We start from the raw sequence: 23,946 nt of genomic DNA, 5'->3' as shown, positions 1-23,946 counted from the left end.
TCCTGAAAGAGGAAAAAGAAGGGCCTATGATTAGCTTCTTCCTGTCACCATTCCTTTTACTTGTTGGGTTTTTAATTGCATACAAATACATTGACTTGATATATAACAAAACAAAACTAGAACATCACACATTGCAAAATCAAGGCTAAGCACAATAGTCTGGGTCAAACACAGCCGGAGAAGAAACTCTCAGCTCCAAGCTCTAATTGCTGTGTAGCTAGCTCTAGCCACACATCACGTGCCTTCCTTGCTGTTTTTAACTGGAAGCACTGGCAGTCTCCTCACTGCACATGAAACTATCAACAAGGTTTGATATGACCTGGTTTTCACTTAGTCTTATGCATTCAATTATAACATCAGACCATCTCTTTTTCAGGAGACAGAGGAGTTGCTCCATCCACACTGTATTTGATGCAAAATAGAATCTGCCCAATGGTTCAGAGAAGAATCGCCTGGACTGAAAGCAGACACAACTGCAATTCTGAGGAATTTCCAGACTAAAGCGTTGAAAACGTCTCTCTGTCCACACCTCTGCCTAACTCCTGGAAAGGACTTCTAAAATAATAGCATGATTTAAACCAGGGCCCACTCCTGATTTTAACAGCTCCATTTTTACTTTATAAAACTTCTGAAAGCAGCATTTTGCTTATAGCAAAGACACAACCCCGTGCCCAAAGATAAAAACCAGGGCAGGGGCAATAAATGCCAGTCAGGAGGTAGGAGAGCTAAGGAGAATATAAAGTTGCTACGGTGGCATAATAATACCCATCATGGTGGTTCCCAAGGCACTTGTTGTTATTCTTTTTCATTCTATTGTAATTCTACAGCCTGCAGATTGAGATAAGATTACAAATACAGATGCCTCTTACTTGAAGTTTCTTCAGCAGTGCTGCTTCTGTATGGTTTCCTTGTTTGGCTTGCTTGGCTTTCCAGTACTGCTTCTGGGCTGAATATCGGTTCATAGGACACACCTTGAAAAGGCAGTCTGTGGAAGATTGAAAGAAATACTCATAAGTAACGTTGAAAGACGTTTCCTTCATTTGTAAGTATGCTTTGGTTGGTTTTCTTTTTCCAGAAATGCCTAGATACCAGTGTTTAAACATTGTCACCAAACAGCTTGATGGCAATAATACCATAAACAGGGTGGCAGAACATCTGAGTTGAACCTAAAGCCTTCAAGGCCCCACACGTGCCCAGTCTGTGCAACCTCTCTGCAACCTCTGTAAGAGTCCCAGGCTGTGAGCCTGCCATGTGTAAAACTGCCTGCTGCTTTGTTAGCGCTCTTTGCTGCAGCACAACATTACAGATGAACTGTTTAAAGGCATGTGAAACCTTGAAAAAACAGTCCTGCTTTCTGTATGCCATACATCTGGCTGCTCTGCTCCTTCTGGCACTGCTGAAACAAAGGATTGCACAGACATTCAGCTGCAAGCCACCAAGGAGGTTAACGCGCTGTTCAGGTCTACATGCACCTTCACTAAGATTGATTAAAAAAACCTAACAGTAAAAACGACAAAGTGGCACAAACTGAGCACCGGCACTGTCCAACAGACCAGGCAAAAAACAGGTAAGGAGGGAGGGAAGGCCACCCAAGAGGAATCGCCCAAGTGGGGGGGCTGCGAAAACAACAACAGAGGAGGAGATACACCCTGAGGAGTCTGCAGCCAATGGGGGAGCCGTGGATTAAGAAATGAGGAGCAGCAAAGGAAAGCGAGTCGCAACACACTGACCCCTATCCCCTCCCCGCAAGAAGCACGTGCAGAGTGCAGCAAGGGGGCTAGGGACTGCAAACGGGGAGAGATGTGTCCGGGGGAAGCAAAGGGGTGCTTCCCTCAGTGCTTGTTCAATTGTTCATCTTTATTTCCCAATACTGGAATCAATAATTGAAAGTTAACGTTAATGGGCAATAAACTAAATTTTGTGAAATTCCCTGTCTCAAGACTTTTTGGGTTTTTTTGGGCCAGTGACAGTCCTATAGACTGGAAACAGAGGCTCACAATTTATCCAAATCCAACTACTTTTAGAGTGATAAATGATACCCAGTCTTGCATGGTCCCAATCATCAACTGCTCTAAAAGCTAGGCTTGAAAGACATTTTACTGAGCAAATGTTGGTAATTAATTGTCCTTTCACGCCCCATGTGTATCAACTGGCAAGAGGAAGGGATAGGAAAGTATTAATTAGCAATCAGAGTTTTGCTGTGAGACTAGTTAAGACATACAGGACTGCATGTGTATTATTATTACTATATTGGCTTGGATGGGTGCACTCTACGCTGGGTTAGAAACTGGCTGGACGGCCGAGCCCAGAGAGTGGTGGTGAACGGAGTCAAATCCGGTTGGCGGCCCGTCACAAGTGGTGTTCCCCAGGGCTCAGTGTTGGGGCCGGTCCTGTTCAACATCTTCATTGATGATCTGGATGAAGGGATTGAGGGCACCATCAGTAAGTTTGCAGATGACACCAAGCTGGGTGGGAATGTCGATCTGCTGGAGGGAAGGAAGGCCCTACAGAGGGACCTGAACAGGCTGGATCCTTCGGCTGGGGCCAACTGTATGAGATTCAACAAGGCTCAGTGCCAGGTCCTGCACTTGGGTCACAACAACCCCATGCAGCACTACAGGCTTGGGGAGGAGTGGCTGGAGAGCTGCCTGGCAGAAAAGGACCTGGGGGTGTTGGTTGACAGCCGCCTGAACATGAGCCAGCAGTGTGCTCAGGTGGCCAAGAAGGCCAATGGCATCCTGGCTTGTATCAGAAATAGCGTGGCCAGCAGGACCAGGGAGGTGATAGTGCCCCTGTACTCGGCACTGGTGAGGTCGCATCTTGAGTACTGTGTTCAGTTTTGGGCCCCTCACTACAAGAAGGACATCGAGGTGCTGGAGCGTGTCCAGAGGAGAGCAACGAAGCTGGTGAAGGGTCTGGAGCACCAGCCTTATGAGGAGCGGCTGAGGGAGCTGGGGTTGTTTAGCCTGGAGAAGAGGAGGCTGAGGGGTGACCTTATTGCTCTCTACAACTGCCTGAAAGGAGGTTGTAGCGAGGTGGGGGTCGGTCTCTTCTCCCTAGTAACAAGGGATAGAACATCGGGGAAGTTTAGGTTGGATATTAGGAAAAACTTCTTCAGTGAGAGGGTGGTCAGGCACTGGTACGGGCTGCCCAGGGCAGTGGTTGAGTCTCCATCCCTGGAGGTATTTAAAAGACGGGTAGAGGTGGTGCTCGAGGACATGGTTTAGTGGTGGACTTGGCAGTGCTAGGTTAACGGTTGGACTCGATGATCTTAAGGGTCTTTTCCAATCTTGACGATTCTATGATTCTATTCTAAATAATGATAGTTCGTTTTTACTTAGGAAAGGCAAGGCCAATCTTCACACTAGATTTCCCTTCCCTCTCCTGTTGTGTTACAAGAGGTGTTCCTACTGTAACATGGTTTCAGTAGCTCCTTACAGACTGGGAAGAGAAGGGTATGTTGGAGGATATATGGAGGATATATCTCGGAGGAGCTAGATTTCCCCCTCTTCCTCCTTGTGTGAAAAAGTAATTCCATTGGATTCACAGTGTTGAAAATGAGAATAGGATCTGCCTTGGTATCTAGCATCTTCTACAGAGAGGTTGTGAGTTTGACACTTGAATTTCCACTCCTAAGGGTGGAACAGTTCGGAAATTTTTCTCATCTCATGTGTGATAGATGGGACTTCCCACATGTGCTGTTGTGGACTGGAGAGCTAGAACAAGTCCTAGGTAGTTAGCAACTGCAGATGTTAAACTTGGTCTGGGAATTAGATAGTGAGTAGTAGAGCACCGTGAAATAGAAACTGTTTGCTGCTGACCTGACTCAGTGGTTAAAAACCCAGACCATGACTTTGGGATAGTTCCCTATAGCTTCCCCTGCTGCTGTTTTTGTGACAATAATGGGTGAATGATGAGATTACACTGTGTTTAAAAATGACATGCAAGGTTGCTAAATTCAACAGGGTCACCTACACATTGATCTAGTGTGTAACTGGAACGTGTACTTGGTATTGTGGTTGCTATTTCATGTTGCAGCACCTTTGATAACAGAGGTAAGGGTGACTATACAGTGCTGTTGGAAAGGGACTCTCTTCAGAGCAGGCAGCAGGAGAGCTGAGGGTAGAGAGGACTGTTTTTAAATTATTCTGTGCTATGTGATGTGTATGCTATTAACTGTGTTGAGTGTGATGGTAAACAAGCACTTCAGGTTGTTCACATGGAGCTAGCGTGTTTGTTCTCCTCTTTTTCTCTTGCTTTTCTGTATTTTCGTGAGGAGCACTGTCTGTGCCATACTCTGTGCAATGTGGCTTTCCAGTGGTGTTGCAGAGTCTCTTCTTTGTGGGAAAGTTGCCTGATGACCAGCAGAGAAGTGATGTTGCTGATTCTGGCCAAACTGGGGTGTCAGTGCCTGCAAGATGTGCTTGTGGGATCAGAAGAGGAACTTCTTTCTTCTTAATCCAGCCCTGGGGCTAAACCCTCTTCTAAGTAGGATACATTGCTGCTATTACTTGGCTCTAGCTTGTGCCGCCGGTTGAGTGGCTGGGAGTCAGGCAGGAATAGTTGCTTCCCTCCTGTCTCTACTTTCCTGAGAACCTGACATGGACCAGGGAGGAAATTCTTCAGAGGTCATTCTCCTCTGGGGAGAGTAGAACGGGAACAGGACCGGCCCCAGTACTGAGCCCTGGGAAACCCCACTCATGACCGGCCGCCAACTGGATTTGACTCCATTCACCACCACTCTCTGGGCTCAGCCGTCCAGCCAGTTTCTAACCCAGCACAGAGTGCACTTATCCAAGCCGTGAGCAGCCAGCTTCTCCAGGAGAATGCTGTGGGAGACAGTGTCAAAGGCCTTACTAAAGTCCAAGTAGACAACATCCACAGCCTTCCTCTCATCCACTAAGCGGGTCACCTTGTCATAGAAGGAGACCAGGTTAGTGAAGCAGGACCTCCCTTTCATAAATGCATGCTGGCTGAGCCTGATCCCCTGGCTGTCCCGCACGTGCCGCGTAATGGCACTCAAGATGATCTGCTCCATGACTTTCCCCAGCACCGAGGTCAGGCTGACAGGCCTGTAGTTCCCCAGATCCTCCTTCCGACCCTTCTTGTAGAGAGGCGTCACATTTGCTAACTCCCAGTCATCTGGGACCTCCCCGGTTGACCAGGACTGCTGATAAATGATGGAGAGTGGCTTGGCAAGCTCCTCTGCCAGCTCCCTCAGTATCCTCGGGTGGATCCCATGGGGCCCCATGGACTTGTGCACATCCAGGTGGAGGAGCAGGTCGGTGACTGCCACCTCTTCGACAAGTGGGGCTTCATTCTGCATCCTATCTCCATCTCCCAACTCAGGGGCCTGAAAACCCTAAGGATGACCAGTCTGACTATTAAAGACTGAGGCAAAGAAGGCATTAAGTACCTCAGCCTTCTCCGCATCCAACAAAGGAGGGAGATTCTCCCTGGCCCTCCCTTTGTCGCTGATACATTTGTAAAAACATTTGTTGTTATCTTTAACAGCAGTGGCCAGCTTAAGTTCTAGCTGGGCCTTCGCCTTTCTCATCTTCTCCCTGCATAACCTCACAACATCCCTGTAGTCCTCCTGAGTTGCCTGCCCCTTCTTCCAAAGGCCATAAACTCTCCTTTTTTTCCTGAGTTCCAGCCAAAGCTCTCCGTTCAGCCAGGCCGGTCTTCTCCCCCGCCTGCTCGATTTACAGCACATGGGGACGGCCTGCTCCCGTGCCTTTGAGACTTCCTTCTTGAATAACACCCAGCCTTCCTGGACTCCTTTGCCCTTCAGGACTGCCTCCCAAGGGACTCTGTCAGCCAGGCTCCTAAACAATCCGAGGTCTGCCCTTCTAAAGTTCAGGGTAGTGGTTTTGTTGCCCCCCTTCCTTACTTCTCCAAGAATCGAAAACTCTATCATGTCATGGTCACTGTGCCCAAGACAGCCTCTGACCACCACATCGCCCACCAGGCCCTCTCTGTTCGTAAACAGCAGGTCCAGCGGGGCACCTCCCCTGGGTGGCTCGCTTACCAGCTGTGTCATGAAGTTATCTCCCACACGCTCCAGGAACCTCCTAGGCTGCTTTCTCTCTGCTGTGTTGTATTTCCAGCAGAGATCTGGTAAGTTGAAGTCTCCCATGAGAACAAGGGCTAGAGATCGGGAGACTTCAGCCAACCACTTGTAGAAAACTTCGCCTGTTTCCTCATCCTGGTTGGGTGGTCTGTAACAGACTCCCACCAGGATATCTGCCTTATTTGCCTTCCCCCTGATCTTTACCCATAAGCATTCAACCTTATCATTACCGTCATTGAGTTCTAGACAGTCAAAACACTCTCTAACGTACAAGGCTACCCCACCACTTCTCCTTCCTAGCCTGTCCCTTCTAAAGAGCTTGTAGCCATCCATTGCAGCACTCCAGTTGTGTGAGTCATCCCACCGTGTTTCTGTGATGGCGACCACATCCTAGTTTTCCTGCCGCGCAGTGGCTTCCAGCACCTCCTGTTTATTTCCCATGCTGCGTGCGTTGGTGTAAATGCACTTCAGTTGGGCTATAGATCTCGTCTCCAACACAGGCATGCCACCCCTAGGCTCATCCCTAGCAAGCCTGGTCTTATCCCCTTGCCCCTCTGCATCCAGTTTAAAGCTCTCTCAATGAGGCCTGCTAACTCCTGAGCCAGAATCCTTTTCCCGCTTTGCGACAGGTGAACCCCATCTGTCTCCAGCAGGCCTGGTGCCATGTAAACTGCCCCATGATTGAAAAACCCAAAATTCCACCGCTGGCACCAGCCTCTGAGCCACGTGTTAATGAGGTGGGTCTTCCTGTTCCTTTCTGTGTGCCTCCCGGCTACTGACGGGATGGAGGAAAACACTACCTGATCCTTCAAGTAATCGCCCCAATTCTCTAAAGTCCCTTTTGATCGTCTTTGTGCCTCTGTCAGCTACCTGATAAAACAGGCAGCACTCAACTACAATCAGGCCCAGCTAAGCACAGCTATCTGATGTTAGCACTGCCAAAACCACCAGAATAAGACTGTGCCACATGTTCCTCCCACCGCCTGTGCCCCCAGAGCTAGCAGTTTGCAACAGTGCTGGCTCTCAACCCACAAACTAAGGTGCAATGCTTTTAGTTCTGCAAATATGCCATCTGGCCTCTCATATGTTGGCCATCATTATACCACACTTTTCATTGCATTGCCTCTTCCCTTCATAGCAATTGATCTTCCTCTGCTATTTGTAGTGGCAAAGCTTGTTCATACAAAAACACTGCCGATGGTAGAACTTTCTTTGGCACTGACCCACAGTCCTCACCAATTTGCTCCTTAATCACAGCCCTGAGTTGGTGTTCCTAGGAGAAAGCATTACAAATCTTTACCAAAGCAAACCCAGCCACCTTGCAAAGGTGTTTACTTTCATTTCAAAGGGGAACATTTACAATGAGAACTATATCGTACAACCTAGAGTACATAACTCCCAGGTAACGTTTACAATATCCTGGACACCAAGAAGGAAAAAAAATTTACAAAACGCTGTATACTGTTAAATCATACTGTATATGTTGTAGATTTTACTTGGAGTGTTGGGATTTCAGCTCATAAGACAAAAAGTCCGCTATTATTTTCTGTAACAATCTATAAATTAACGTGCCTTCTGAGAAGACTTCACGAAACACTTGTTTCTCTGAAGTAACAATACTTCTTTTTATAGGACCAGTCTTCACTTCTCAGTTACTCCCCACACATCCTGCTACTTGAGTAAACACACCGCTTCCCATCCTCATGCAAAGTCTCAAAGCACAGTGCTACGTCACTGCAGAGAAATGCAAGATGTACACGGATGTGCAGTCACTACTGTGTGGGTCTGCCTCCCAAAGGTGGGTGAATTTTTCCTAATGATAGTTCTCAAAGAAAAGGAAATGTAGAGCAGGCGTTAGATAACCTCAGCCACCACGCAGCTCCATCTGGAGCCATGCTGCACAACGCAGCTCTCCTGACTTCCAGTCTAGTCCTTCAGATGCTGAACTACCAAGAACTTTTTTAAAATCAGTATTATTTCAATTGTATTTTCCTCAATTTATAGACTAAAAAAAAAATTTCATATTCTTTGATTCCAGACAAACTTTTCCCTATTTTTTTAAGATACCAGATACATTAAAAATAGGTCATCTCATTATTTTTTTCTGTTTTTTTTTTTCTACTAACATTTGTCAGAGTAACAATAGGATACTATATAAATTCAAGCTTTGTGGTCCTAAACACTGGGGAGGGGGGGGAGGGGGGGAAGCAGTGCCTGCCCTAGAGAAGCTATAGATTAAATAAACAGGAAAAAAGAGAAACTGAGGCATAAGATTTCAAAGCAACTTTCCAGCACACACAGTAGATCAAAAGCTCAGCCCTCCTGGAGGTCAGTCTAACAACCCACTCAGGAGACAGCCCGTCTCTTCTAACTTCTCCAGACATTCTCAGATAGTCCTAACTCATTACTTTACAAAGTTTTACATAAATGCTTCTCTTCCTGAGGACGCTAATTAAGTAGGCACTATCAAAGGTAAACAAATAGCTTTAAAGCAAATAGCTTAAAAGTATCAGCCGGTTTCACTTACTAAACTTTCATGCATTCAACTTCTGCAGTTTCATCAATTTTCTCTTACCCACAAAATCTTCCAGGCAAAATTTCAATTACTTGTGCACAAAGTGAAAATGGAGAAAATAAGAAACATTGCCCACCCCAGCCCAAACACACATTTTTAGAACAATAAAAATCACTTCAAGGTTTCTTTACAAAATGGAAAAAAAGGGGAAGCTCTCCCTGGTCACACCTCCTACTCTACACCTCGGCTTATTAAAAGGTAGGAAAATATGACAAATTATCAGTGCTGAGACACATATCAATTACTTATTTCATTGGGGGGGGGGCGGGGAAAGAAGATATTTATTAATCAGAACAATCAAAAGATAGAAAGCAGCAACTCCCAGAGTACGGGAGGCGATCCACAGAGCACGCACTCAGCACCAAACTGACCATCTGCCTGAGCCTGCCCATGTGCACAAAATGCCAGTCTTCAAAAGGTGAGAGTGGGTGGAACAACCACACACAGCATATCCTCTGAGCAAAAAGCAGCTACACTCAGGAAGTCTGAAAAGGCAAATAACTCATATTATGCTTTTCAAATGTTTCTTGATACTGGATAAAGACGGCTTAGAACAATATTTGTGAGATGCTTTTCCTCCCCACCCCCACCCCCTTTTTTTTTTTTTAAGTGTTAGAAATTCAACTCTTGCCCATCATGGAACATCTCCATGATTTGCGGAACTAGACAAATTATTACATGGCTTTACTTAAACCAGCAGGCTGACAAATGGGTAAGTGGAAGTGATAGGGCTATTAAATCACAGTGTGTACAAATCTATGTGTTTTGAAAAAAATACAGGAAGGCAAAAAAGAGCTGAAGTGAGAATGGAAAGGGAGGAATGCGAAGGAGCAAGGAGTGGGGCAATGAAGAGCCCTAAGGAGGACAACAGAAAAAGCTATCAGGAGTCTGAGAAGAAAATGAAAGCAATTATGGAAATGAGAGAAAAAAAGAAGAAAACACAAGGACAAACCAAAATGATGTAGAAGGCAAGTAAAAAGGAAAATGGCAGACAGTAGAGGAAAGGGTAGGAGGAGGAAAGGAGAGCGCACAGAGGAACATAATGGAAGGGAGAGAAGAAGAAGGAACAATCTTAGAAAAAGCTTAGACCAGACTAAAAATTGAGAGAAAGGCAGGAGGAGTATATCAAGGAATTCAAACATCACTTTCATTGCAGATGCCTCAGGAAAAAGGGGTATAAAATGTAGGGAAGTTTAAATCAGTTTAAGAACTTAGGTCATTTTACATTTACAATAGACGAGAGACTTGTGCTCCTTTTTCAGAGTTGCTAAATTTGACTAACAAGTAGGTCCTAGCTGTGCTATTTTACACCTTGGAAGCTGAAAGTGCTTCCCACTGGACATAACAGCATCAAGCTGAAGTGTGTTTAAGGTCACAGTCTAAGGAAACTTGCAGTTCTGTTGCTCACAATGTGACTTTTCTTCAGAGGTACAGGACTTCTGGCACACACTGTTCCTCCTAACCTCTGTGAACCTGGGCCTGCAGCAGGGTAAGCATTTCCATCACGACACTAAGTGCTTTAGCTCTCACTAGCTTCAGTTAGAATTGGGACAAGAAGCACCTGGCTTGAACAGTCCCTTAAACTCAATTGCAAAATAGTAAATGCTTTTTTTTTTTTCTTCCCAACAGACGTCAGGAAACACGTGTGGGACCAAATTCTGCCTTCCTTTGCACTGATGCAAATCTGGATATGCACACTGACGAACACAGAGCCACTCCAGGCTCATTCCAGCGTGACTGAAGGGGAAATCTGGACCACAGCTTCTTTGTATGGACACAAAATGAAAAGCAACCATAGCTTTCCTTAGCTTAACAATACTCCATTTTGTAGGATGTTCTGAAACAACTAGAATAGCTACCACCCACTCAAAAAAAAGAAAGTAAACACATAACAAAAACGAAACTGCTATTTTGAGACACCTCTTTACGTAGGCTTTCAGTCCCGGCCAACAGCTCAGTACCTAAATTTGATCTCTGAGTGAACTCTGTAGAAGGGATACAAGTAGTTAGAAAACACTTTTTTTTTTTTTTTTTTTTTTTTCTGTTGGAGAAAGGGTTGATAAAATATTACCAAAAAAGAGCAAACATAGTCCTCTGATGTTAATTTTCAGAGTCAGTCCTTGGAATATAAACATCTTGTTAGAAACATGCCTTTCTCATACTACTTTGACTCTTAGGTCATGCTCTAACCTCAAATCAACACCAGTTCAACTATCAGTGATAAAAACATTGTAAACCATACAGACAGCAGTTCCTATTACTAGAGGCCCTACTCTTCCTGCTGTTAGATGCTATTTTTAGTTGCTTATGTCTAATCATTCAATTAATCATTCATGCCTCAGTATTCTTTTTATGTCAAGAACCTACTTAAAGCAGTTTTTGTTTGTTTTATTAACTTTGCTGTTTTAATTGAATGCTATTTCCCAGAAGATTCTTGGGGGGAAAAATACGGGTTTTGCTTATGTTTCTTGGTTATAAGAACAACATTTAGCAACTCTTTTGCCTCAGTGCTGTTGAGCAGAGCTAAGAAATTTAACAAAACATGGCAAAGATGTGCTTTTGGTTGCTCTCATAATACAGACATCTCTGTGCTACCAGGCACTAAATCTCAATTAGACAGCATGTTTCTGCTGTGTTCTCAGCAAAACCCCTGCTATTTTCACACTTAGATTTTGACTTGTAAGATGAAGGAGGGAACAACCAAATGATGGCTTTATCTTTGCTGCAGCCATTCTCCTGAATGCCACTTGATTACACATACCTGAAGCAGCATGAAAATGCTACTAGATGCTGCCCCTAGCAATATAGCCATGATGTTATAGCATGGCGGGTTGCATCAATTAAGGTGACAAAGCTCACTTTTTCACTACTTTAGCTTCTCCTACAGATGTTGCAGTTCATCCAAATTTGCATGCTACCACAATGCTAGCAATAGCTAAGCAAGCCACTTCAAAATTAAGTCAGATATGGCTGCACCCTAACCAGAAAGAGGTAAGGAGTGACAGGAAGACAGGCTGCTGGAGCCAAAGGGAGCTAAGAGGCAGCAGTGAGGAAGAGGAGGAAAGTAGCTAGTAACAAGCTTTGGGGCAGGGAAGAAAAGGGAGAAGAGGGGATCCCCAAGAAGTGAAGGATCTGAGTCAGAGGAAAGGAAAGGTTAGATGCTGCAGGGAAGAGGGAGCAGAGGCAACTAAAGATAAAGGGATGCGTTATGCAAGCAACAAACAGGTCACAATAGGGAACAGAGCCAAAACTGTCTACAACTAAGAAAACATTCCCCTGCAGAAGCTGGGATGTAACCCAGGAGTACAGTCCTTGCGTTCCCCCAGCAGCAGCAAACAGCTGTACGTCCTGTCTGTGCCTCATCCCCTTTTGACATCTAATCTACGTACACATGTGCTACTGCCACCACTCATGGCAAGCCATTAGCGCTTAGAGTTCAGCAACCTTGTACCCTGGATCAAAGTGCCCTGACCTTCTTGATGCTGTTGAAATAACTTTTTTTTGGGGGTTGGGGAGGAGGAACTCAATACAGAACACTATCAACTTCTTTCTTTGCCTTTTCAAGTTAGGAAAGAACATCACACAACTGCGATAAAAGAACTCTACTGTACTGAAGTTATAAAATCAAGCCCTCAAACGTTAGACAACGAAAAATTAAGGTTGTCTTTTTAACCTCTGTTCAGCTCCTTGATTGTAGGCATTTGAATGTATTCTGCAATTATACTACCACATGTAAATCTTTTCCAGTGACCCCTGTCTCATCTAGAAACCTGGATATGTTCTACTGGATGATCTTAAAGGTCTTTTCCAATGTAAACGATTCTACGATTCTATACTTCGGGAACACCTCAGGGTGGTAAGTGACAGAAATACTGTCCAAAGAATCCCCACCTGAAATTCTGTGCAACCTGGAAGCTGTGAATTAAACATGTATTTGCAGGCAGCGAGAGGATGAAATCACAGTTAGGTAGCCTGAAAGCCACACTGGAGAACTAGATGTTATCCCTATCTCTGCTCTAAAGTTATTCCATGACATCACACGAGTGACTGAAATTTATTGCTAGTAGTTTCTAAGTATACTTCCTCACTTTCTCAATTTCCAAGATCTGCCGATGTGCTGAATGCTCACAGCTGGAACTGGAACCAACTGCTGATGTTTCCTGAATATATAATAGAAAAAAACCTTGAATACTCTGGGAAAGCAGAACTTCAGTCTCTCAATGTTTTAAACACAACTTTTTTGCAATAATAGCATATACATACTACAGTATAATAAACACTGGAAATAAAATAATAAGGTTAAGAATGTCAGTGCAACCCCTTGAGAGGCATGAAACGTGTTTCCCTTGCTCTAAACCAGGCAAGCCATAACTGTCTTTATCTTGTAACAGGTGTGAATCCAAGCCCATTTAAGCCAAGAGAGGTCTGGATCAGGCTAGTAAGGCTCTACTTTGGCACAGCTAGAGCCAATGGTTTAAATCAAGTACAGACAAGACCGAGAGGTTTTATTTCCTTCCTCGCATATAAACACACAGAACTTCTGATACCACAGGAGTAGTTTTTAGCATTCAAGAAGTAGAAACTGCATGTTGTCAGTGCGTTGTTATTTTGTCCAATAAGCAAAACAGAAGAATTATCTAAATCTACAAGGTCATGTCTAAGAAAGTTGAGAAAAATTATGCAGGGTTTTAAGCAAAAGCAAAACAAAAAGCTGACAAAATATTTGGGGGTAGTCCTTAAAATGTTTTATCTTTTAAAAAAAAAAAATAAACAAACCAGCAGCTCAAGTAGTTTCGAACCTCATGAGCTTGCTTCCCATTTACAGTAAGAGCAGGGCTGGAGCAAGGAGTTGGTCACACAGCAGGGGATCGGTGTTCAGTGTACAGAACAGAGCAACCAACTCTTGGACTACAAGAAAATGAGTCCCTTCCTCCACCTACCCCTCACGCCTTTGCTGATTTGCTATTTAGTTCTCCAAATCTGTCATTCACATTCCACTTTGAAACTCCGACAATGTGTTCACAAACCATGAAGGCACCTGGGAAGTTACATGTCTGGTAAGGCAAAGCGCCCAAAGAGTTAGCACACGCATCAATCGGTCATTAAAAAAAAATTATCCCCCGTTACTGACCTCTGAACTTCTTTGGAGGATTAGCAAGGTCACCTGCCTCCGGCTGAACCACACACCGGTCATCCACTAACCTAGAAAAGCAAAAGTTATTACACTTACTAAAATATGCATTTGACATCAGTGTACATAAATGCAGAGACATCCCTGTCACACCATAGATACAGAAGCTTACACATTTCTCCAATTTAATCCAAAAAATACCTTAGAAACTCTATTATTCAGTTACTAAGCATAACCAAGAAAAGAAAACTCTACATTTGCCTTCAAGAAAGAGGATTTCTTCTATTGCACTAAATTATGGCCTACGTTTCAGGTCCCACTTCATTTAAATCTGGTTAAAGTCCCTTTTGTTACACTGTGTACATTGATGTTACATGTAAAATTCTTGTTTTCTTTCATTTAGAGCCCACTAACCCTAAATCAGAAACAGTTTGTTCTTCTGCAGCTGTCAGATTTTCACAGCTATTACCCTAGGGCATAATCCAAAATTCATCAAAATCAACAGAGAGACTCTGAGGCACTTAAATGAGCCCTGGAAAAAAGACCTCAGAGAAAAATGTTGGGAAGGCACACTTGTATCTGATACGAGAAAGGACATTTAAAGCACTGCGGGTTAGGTTGGCCATACACTTGCAAGCTGTCCCATGCTTGCAGATTCCTGCATCCCCACTGAGGACTTTTAAGGGGATGCACAGTAAGCAGCCTTCATGTGGGTACAAGAGTTTATGTGGACCTGCTTACAGGATCAGGACACGCCGGGGGGTTTCTCCAGTAACCTGCTGTTCCATAACACTGTTTTATCTAGAATTTGAATCTGGAATCTGATAAAGCACCTTGGATTTCAGTCTTTAAACATTCTGCTATTCTTCTTCACCATTTCCAATCTTTTTCCTCTGAGGAGGCATGTGGAATTAAGATTCAGCTCCGATCAAAACTCACAGGACCACATTTCCCCTTGCTAAAATGAATAAGCATTTATTTGATCCACAGCAGAAAATCTAAATAATAAATCAAATATATTTCTCACAATATTTTAGAAGTTAAATAAACAATACAATTCAAAAATATAACTCATTAATCTTATCACAGAACTTCCTAAACATAAATTCAGCTTCCTTTCAGGAAGCATCCTGTAAATAATCTGCCTGTTTCAAACAATTATTCAGGAAAATCATGTTTAAGGACACACTACTGCCCTGCCACTTCACAACAGTCTGAGCAGCATTTTCTGTGGGAAATTGCCAGAAAAAGCACAATTTGGGTTTAGGCAAATTACACAACAGGCGTATTCAGTTTTCGTTCAAGTTGGTGAAGGCTTTGCATCTAGCCAGGAGCGCAGCAAGACTGATCCCCCAGCATGCCCAGGAGTTTTCTGCCTCTAGCGAGCTGACTGCTGACAAGCTGCCCACTGTGGTTGCAGCTCCCAGGAACAGAAGCAAAAACAATAAAGAATTTTGGAAGTCAGCAGCTTGGATCTCACAACATACTTGGATGCAAATGCGAGGTGTCAGTGAGGAAGGAGAATTGAAGTAACAGTTCCAGGAGCAGGCAGGGGACCTGGCATGGCCTCATGGAGTTGTGTTTTTCACAGTCCAGGTTAGGCCAGGCTTAACAAGAACAAAGTGAGGTTTGGAAAGCAGGACTTAGGAAAAGTCAGTCCTGTAAGATGCCCTCCGTCTATGACGGGTCAAAGCTTCCTATAAACAGCACCTAAAACCAGGAGTCACGGAAGAAACAGGGCTGGAAAGGACTACCTTAACAGAAGCTTTGCCAAAGGATTAAAACGCCAAGTAGTACTCCCCCATCAACAAAATCCCTCAAAGACTTTCTGAATGAACCCATAAGGTTTGACCCTTAAGCACTGTCAGAATGGAGGACAGTACGTTGGAAGTTTGTGTTCCTCGGTGACAACTTGCGCACCCTTGTGACAACTATAACCGTGGATGAAATGCAAAACTTTCATCACGGCGCCACATCACTGTAAGAAAAGCCATATAGAAAACAAGGTGTTGGTGCTGAGAAAAACAAGATCCTGCACACTCTCTGAGCCAGTTAGCTGCAGTGTTCAAACACATTAGACTTCCAAGGCTCAGAAAATAGACATTAAACAATTAATATCAATCACTGTCGTTTAGGCAGCGCCTTTAAAGGCACAACAGTAAGGACCATAAATGCGTTCTGCAGTCATCAGGAACCAAAGACACCAGACAAGACAAAGGAGAAAGGAACTGCTGCTGCTCCCATCCTACAGACACGAAATGACAGCACAGAAAGATTAACTGACATGCGGCGGGACAGCGGTGTGACAGACCACAAACATCATGTCCTGAGCCCTCGCTCAGTGCCTCAGCTTCCGACACCTTTGTTTCTTACAAAGTATCTTACAACACAGGACAAAAGTCTGGATAAAGCATCGCTTTGTCTATACAGCAGTCTTCCAACAATTTAATCCCCAAAATTTCCATATAATAACATTCATCCTGTATTCCAGCAGTATGTCCTTCTAAGAGCTCAGCAGCTCCTTGTTTACTGCGGAGGTGCTTGTTACAGCACCGTAGGGAGAGCCGAGTTGCACGTCGCACGTGAGGCAAGACTTCAGCCTGCTCTGTAGACTGGAACAGAAGAGGCTCTTCAAACGCAGACCACTTCCTCTGATACACAATTCAAAATATTCAAATCCCACTTTTTATACCGAGCCAAAAGGCAGCTGTTGGTTTGTAACCGAAGCCTGCTAGGTGGTTGCGTTAAACAACCAGTAATTCATGACCTTTGTAACCTGCAAACAATCCATTTGAGATGTGTGAAACCGAACAACAGGCCTGACTACAAAAGGTCCTGGGCACCTGCAGCTTCTGTCAGACCACGGCACAGCATGTTTTAAGATTACTCGCTTGCTGGTTTGCATAGGAGGCCAAAGTGCACCAGACAAGACTTCTCTGATAAAGACAGAATTTACTATACAATCAAATTTGCTAGCTATTTAAATACTGATCTAAATTATTATGCCAATATTCAAGCCACTGTATCATCAAAGAAGCTCTGGCAAACTTCAAAGGGTTTAATTCTTCAGCTGGGCTGCAGACAATACTGCTTTGTGCCCTCCCTTGTCATTCAGTACCTGGCAGATACAACATGACCACATTTCAGTTTTTTGTATGTTGGCGGCATATAAATGACGAAGGAGTTCCCTGCACGTGTACGATATGATTTTTATTTGTGCAAGTTCTTCCCTGAACACAATAAATATCTGGTTTATGCACAATGCCTCCAAGTAATTGTTGCACTGCTGTAGTAATTAAGTTGTACAGTAGTTCACTGGGGCCTAAGATAAATCATCAGAAAAGTCAAAATAATAATTACGGCCCTGGACTTTACGCATACTCCTTTGTATTCAGTAATTGCAGAATTAGGGTCTGAAAGTCACAATGTTTGTGGGATTGCTTGTCTTAGGTGCCCCGTCATTCTCCCACTGAAGCCAGTGAAAGTTTTTCCACTCACTGCAGGGGAAGCAAGGGCAGTTCCTCACCATGCCGCCGCATGCAGCCATCCTCACAGACTAGCAGGTATTTAAGCCATTAAGACCTCAAAAAAAAAAAAAAAAAAAAAAAAAAAGCCACATTAAACAAGAACTGAAACTATCTAAAGCAATGCCTAGGAGTTAAGGTGTGCTTCTCAGCAGAGGCAGGGGAAAAAAGTAAAGGCAGCTTTCAACTCTCTCTTAGCATTAGCCAGGATAGTGCATCATATCATGTGAAGTGGTCAAAGCACGAACCTGTACAGAGTCCTGCACCTATCTTCCTCTCCCTTCATTTTCCCCCATCATTTGGTGGGGTTAAATCTGTCCTTTCCCACCACATGCAAAGCCAAACATGGGTATAAGCATTCAATTTAGTAATATCTTGCAACACTGAATTCCATGTATAAGGTAGCACCTGTGTAAACGTATTTACAAGCAGTTTCAAATATAGCGCCTCTCATTTTTGTTGTTTCAGCAACAAAAGGACAGGATCAACTTCTCCCTATACTATTCATCATTCGTATTCAGAACTTGTGTAATATAAACAACTTCAAATTTCCCGTATAACTTCTAATATCCCTCCACTCCCTGGGCACTGGGCAGAAGCAGGGAAACAATAACTGGCAGTAATTCCCACTGAATCTTTCTACCAGGTAGAGCAGCAGCCTTTGTAGGGACTTTCACTAAAAGAAAAAACAGAATGAGTCTGTGAAGAACCAGTGGGGACTCACTATGTATTTGGGGAAACAGGAGGAAGGACGCACCGATAGGAAGAACAGGACTAAGCAGTAGCAGCGTAACTGAGAAGGCAGGTATGTTGGCAGAAAAGACTAATGATACCTGGGTTTACAGGCAGGAATTATATATGCTGGATGAGTCTTCATGTCCTATAAGCTCCTCTGATTACCTAACACAGGCTGAAGGTAAATACACCAAAGGTTTCTAGGAACTTGCAGATGTAGCGCGAGGGTCAAGGAATAGTTGTATAGCGATAACCCTAGAAAAACTGTTCACCATGATGAGTTATTTTAAATTTACTACTGAGATACAGCTGCATTCTAGAAGAACAAAAACCAATGTAAGAAAAAAATAGAAAAGGAATGATGATGGATTTAATGAATTTTAGGGCTCTTTCATAATGTAAGATGCTTTTTAGATTGTCCAAGAAAGCAGCCACATAATATTCATTTATCCTAGCTTTGTGCCTTCAACTTAAAAAAAAAAAGATCCTGAAATGTATTTTGTCTCTGCCTACCAACAGACTTCCACTTTTCATAGCCAATATTATTAAGCAAAACAATACCTAAACAAACACAGAAGACAAAACACACAAACACACAGATTCTCTCATACATGTAACTACACATACGTGTGTGTGCGCGCGCACGCACATAACTTGTTAAAAAATACAGGACCTAGCCACTGATGTCTAAATATTATAATACTTGGGGATGAGCAGAACTCAGCTTGGTACTTTTTACACATATGTAGAGTATTTTTACTCCTCAAAAAGCTGAATAAACTAAGCTAGAGGCAATGTCTTCAATCTAAGACACTCTTTCAGTTGCTCAGCTTTTACTCTCTTAATGGTATCATCATCTTGCTGATCTGCTGAGCAGCATAAGGCCTGACAGCAGCATGAAGAAGGGGCAATGTTGACAACAGACATCAGCAAGAGGAGCTGGACATTTTAATTGCCAGTGGAGCCAAGCAGTGTCTTTGTTCAACATCAGTTCACAAATCACGCTGAGGTTGCATCCCAAAGACACAACCTCAGCACCCCGTCGTGAGCAAAGGACCAGCCCTGAAAGCCTCCCTTCCTTTGCTCCTCAGACGTCCCTTCACATACACAACCTCCTTATCAGAAACACTCCTCCAGAGCACCTTCCACCCAACACACTTCTTCCCCTCCTAACTGCAGCTCTCACCTATAAACCTCTCCCGCGTTCCACACATCCCAGCACACAGTAACCACTCAAAAAGAGAGGTGCTACTCCTATCACTAAGCAGCCAACCAATAACAAACAATAGGTTATTAAAATTTTGCTGCCCTGGAAATCAAATATCAAATAACTAAGTGCCAAAACAATCAGGTCCACCCAGTTCTTCTCCAAGTCCACCCACTTTTCATTTCACTGAGCCTCTTATCAGGCATCTAGGTCAGCCCACTTCTTGCTTGCTTCAAGCAGTCTCCTGCCAAAAATCTACAGTCATCATACCTCACCCTTCCCAAAATGTGAGTTCATATTCCTTTTTGACTACCAGTCCTGATTCAAATGATTTACAGCTCTATGATTTAGCTCCACTGTATGAAATTTGCCCTTTTTCCTGTCTCCTTCCTTTCCAAAGCCAAATTTTTCATCATCACCTTTTCACATCTGCGATCTTTCAGGGTCTCCTACACTAACCCCAGCTTGCACAGAAAATAAACAGGATCTTCCTTGCACTTACAGTAGGGCTATTAAGCCTCTGTACCATTTAGGAAGATTCCCATTAAAAATCCCTTCTGATAAATGGGAGGATCACAGTACACAATATTTAAACAAGAACTGCACTATATGCCAATGAGGTGCAGCAGCACAGAGAGAGACTAGAAAGTCTGACTCCTGTCTGACTCAAACTTTAGCAATTTTATACTTTCCTTTCTGAACAAATTTTAATTGCTACAAACGCAAAGCTTAACACAGGTTGAAAGAAGCTATGAAACGAATATCCCTACTCTGGGAAAACAAACTTGCATGCATCTAAAATATTCCAGACTTCTCAAAGTGTCTTAAACAGCAGACAAATTTTGTCATAAACCATTCTCAGCATAAACCAAGAATGTGGGTGCATTTTATCTCAGCTAAACAGATGAGGAACACTCAGCCATTCTCATCATGCTGAAAAATAACTGCGCAGGTCACTTTGAATGGTGTTATCAACAGCCATGGCGACTGAAGGGCAGAAAGACACCAAGCATATACTGGGAAACAAAACAACAGCATGCAAGTAGGCAGCTCCACACTTGCACTAACTGTTGCAGTAATAATCAGCCCTGAAGTTTTTTTTTCCTTATCTGATAGTGCATTCATATAGTCTTGTAACTGTACCTGCAGGCTTGCATGTTGGAGAGGGGAAAAAAAAAAAAAAAGCAGAAGTTTTGGCTGTTCAATTAAGTAATCCAACTATAAATCCTGAATGTCACTTTTTTATTCTGTATTGTATTATATCCAGTCATGCTTTTAGCTTGTAAAAGGTTCAGAAACCTGTTCAAGTAGAATTTGTTTATTCATTTTATAGTTACAGTTACATTGAAAACATTGTGCCAATTACAGTAATGATAAGAATAGAGTTAAAATAAATTATTACAATAGAATAAAGTGTTATTTGGGGATTACAGTGGAGGGGAGAAAACATGACTCTTTCTTAGATTTTAGTCTCAATTTTGCAGGTTTTTTGGCCTGTATAATAGGCAAGTAATTTCTGCACAGGGAAAATGGTACTGGACTTAGCTTGTGCATACTAATTTTTGCCAAGCAAAGAAACATTTGCACAGTATTTCAAGATCGTCACATCAATACAACATACATTAAGTCACTTTTGAGTGGTGCCAAGCATACCTATTTTCCACTGTCAAAAGGGGACTTGGGACCCGGCAATGGGAGGAGGTGTGCCAGCCCGTCCCACCCCGCTCATTCCCCAGTCACACAAACTCCTGCTACACTTCAAAATACTGGTGCTCTGCTCCCAGGCTTGTTTTGGCTTCAGTCCGTCTCAGTACCTTTGAAAAACAAATTACATTCCCATAAAACCAAGGAAATGTCCGATTTCTTCCTTTCTTTCTTTTTTTTTTTTAAATATGAAAAATAAAACTCTATCATACAAGGATGTTGTGATAGCCTAAAGGCATTCGATAGAAGAAAATCTTGCACAGGAAAACATACTCTTTTGGATGAAATTTGTATTGAGACAGTCTTTTAAAGCTAAGAAATGGAAAGGATAAAATGAGTGTTAGGAAAGCTTTCTGAAAGCAGCAGTGGCTTGCAGAACAGAGACCCACTAACAACATGCATCACCTGGGAGACTGGGCAATTTTTCCATTACTAACGTTTTCTTATTTGAGTGAAATCCTGGCTCTCTTTGAACTTAATGGCAAAATTTCCACGCATGTCTTTGAGGCCAAGATTTCACCCCAATGACCCTCCCTTCCCAGAAGTGTACTGGGAGGGTGAAGTGCTGTTTAAATAAGAAGCGGTGTCAGCACCAAGTGCATAGTTATATGGGAGACTCTTCAAATGGAGGGAGACCACCACCACCAGTGAGCTCACCACTGCCAAACCAATCTCACCTGGAGATGGGGCAGGACACGGCATTCTGGTGGCCTCGGTTCAGCCAAGTAAGCATAAGGTGTCTAGCTCAAATCCATCATCTGAGATCCTTTTTCAGTCAAGACTGAGAGACAGGCACCTCCTGAGGGCAGTAACAACCTACTCCAGGTCAGATGAGCAAAATAGGAGGATAAAACATCTCTGGACATGGCCTTCCTCTCTCCCTTGTCTATTTGCTACTTGCATAACTTTGAGATGTCTACGCTTTGGAAAAACATGTTAAGTGAGACCACCAGCCATCTCAGGACAGAGGTACTAGCGCTTTGCAAGGCTTCCCTCCTACTTCAACCTGAACGCCTGGCAATTCTTCTTGTGCCTGGCTGAGATGCAGATGAGAAACCCAGGTGGACCTGGTTGAGATATTCCTCCTGTCCCCATCCACCTTCCTTCTGCGCACCCTCAGCAAAACAAGACTGGTAACAGTGCACTCTTGGAGGTGTGCACTCACTGCCAGGTTTCCAACAACCAAAGAGTGTTATGTTGATGTGCCCACATGTCGGGTACAAAGAATATGCATCTCTTGAAGCCTGCAAAGTCTTTTTTTTTTTTTTTTTGAAAGATAGCCAGCGTGACCCACAGTGTACGTTCAAGGGTGAGGATTTTTATGCTGATGCAGTTTGTCTCAAAAGATTCCAGCCACTGAGGTGTGGTGGAACAAAAAGAGAAAAACCTTCCCTCAGTTTCAATTAACCTCGCTCAACTATTGCTGAGGAGGACAGTTGTGAAGGACCGTTTCAGTTAATTGTACACAAAATGAAGATGGTAAAGAAAGCTGTATTAATTATTACAATTTTTTTACAACCGGAAATTTTATCATTTCAAGACAAGACTCTAAAAAGTGTGATGTTGTAGAAGTGAACATATGTATTAAAATACTGTAGCTCTTTGAGCATATCATCATACATTAAAATCCACAAATGTCATCATCTGCTCATCAGCTGTTCAACAGTCTATTTGAAGTATTATCCCACATACAGTATTCAACTGAGGCTTTATATTCATGTTCTTCAGGGCAGAGGCCACATACCACAAACATCCATGATAATCTCCCAATATTCCCTTTGTTTTAGGAGCATCTAAGGCATCCTTCATCAAAGTTGAAGTACAATCTAACTTCTGCAGCTCTTCTACTTAATCCTTACTCCAAGTAGCTACATATTGAATTCAAATAGTGTAACAAGTCTAGGATTTGGCCCAACACAAACACGATGCTTACTTAGAGGTAAATCAGAAAATCAAGATTAAACACATAACTTTAACTCTGCTTGCTTACACCTTACAACTACCCATAACAGGTCTGCCACTCAGCTCTCCCAATGTAAAAAAGCACGGATGAAGTAGAATTACTAGGTATATTGACATAACATACATTAGAAACACTAACACTGTGACCACTGCTAACTAAAAATGGGATTTTCAGGAACTATGCAAGCCTGCATCTTTACGTGAATTTTAGGCATGTAGTTCACTAATCAGTCCCTATCAGACTGGTACATAGTGACTTCAGAAAAGAGGTCCTATTAATAGCATCACTGGTCTCAAAGTCAAGTAGACACGCAGAACTCATTGCAGGGTTACCTATTCAGCCAGAGACAGCAAAGCAAAGCCAGCAGCAGAAAGAAAATAATCACAATCAAAAGAAATTCTACATTCAGCTTGCACCAGAAGAATTTGTGCTTTTTGCCCAGCTTTGTTTATAGCTACATTGCACGTATTTGTGCATGTCCACTTTAAAGGACTGTTCTGAAGTACTGTGTGCTAATGAAAGGAATCATAAAGGCTGAATTTGCCACTGTTATCACCATTTAATGAAAACAGAGAGAAAGGTTTACCCGGAAAAATACTGTTGAGAAATACCAATATCTGTCCAGTAATCAAAAAAGTGACTTCATCACTGAAAATGGTAACGAAGGCATTCACACCTACACATCAAAATGGCAACGCTTGTTGTAAAAAGGAAGCATAAGCAAAAGGAGAGAATTAGGAAACTAACATTTGGCTGAAATAGCATAATGTAAAAACGTTGTTGTTTAAGTAGACAAACTAGCTTCAACTGCTACTGTAAGGTCTCTAACGAAACTCAACAACTTCTTGGACAATAACATATATACAAACACATACATACACAAATACATACACACAAATTATCAATCCTGCAAACACAACTTGGAATCCAGATCCTGTAAATCAAACCAAGTTCTTCATCCATTTTGTAACACAAACAGTAATAATCCAGCAGATCAACTGATGTCACCCTATGTAAAAATGTGCATGGAAAAC

General features: G+C 43.0%; 1 protein-coding gene across 5 annotated transcripts in view; it reads right to left on the bottom strand.

The window, feature by feature from the left end:
• Window positions 1–23,946, bottom strand: part of ITPR2 (inositol 1,4,5-trisphosphate receptor type 2) — a 271,778-nt gene that overhangs the window by 225,188 nt on the left and 22,644 nt on the right. For 4 of the 5 annotated variants that reach the window (XM_082310914.1, XM_082310915.1, XM_082310916.1 and 1 more), the window contains exons 2-3: window positions 13,780–13,850; window positions 870–985 (exon numbers count right to left, since the gene is read on the bottom strand). In XM_082310914.1, the coding sequence (XP_082167040.1) occupies window positions 870–985; window positions 13,780–13,850 (187 nt within the window). Of the gene's footprint in view, window positions 1–869; window positions 986–12,736; window positions 12,809–13,779; window positions 13,851–23,946 lie in introns of those variants that run through there. The other variant, XM_082310917.1, reaches the window with a different exon arrangement.

Source organism: Platalea leucorodia, assembly GCF_965183815.1.
Source record: "Platalea leucorodia genome assembly, chromosome: 4".
NCBI lineage: Eukaryota > Metazoa > Chordata > Aves > Pelecaniformes > Threskiornithidae > Platalea > Platalea leucorodia.
This window is presented reverse-complemented; position numbering and strand designations above follow the sequence as displayed.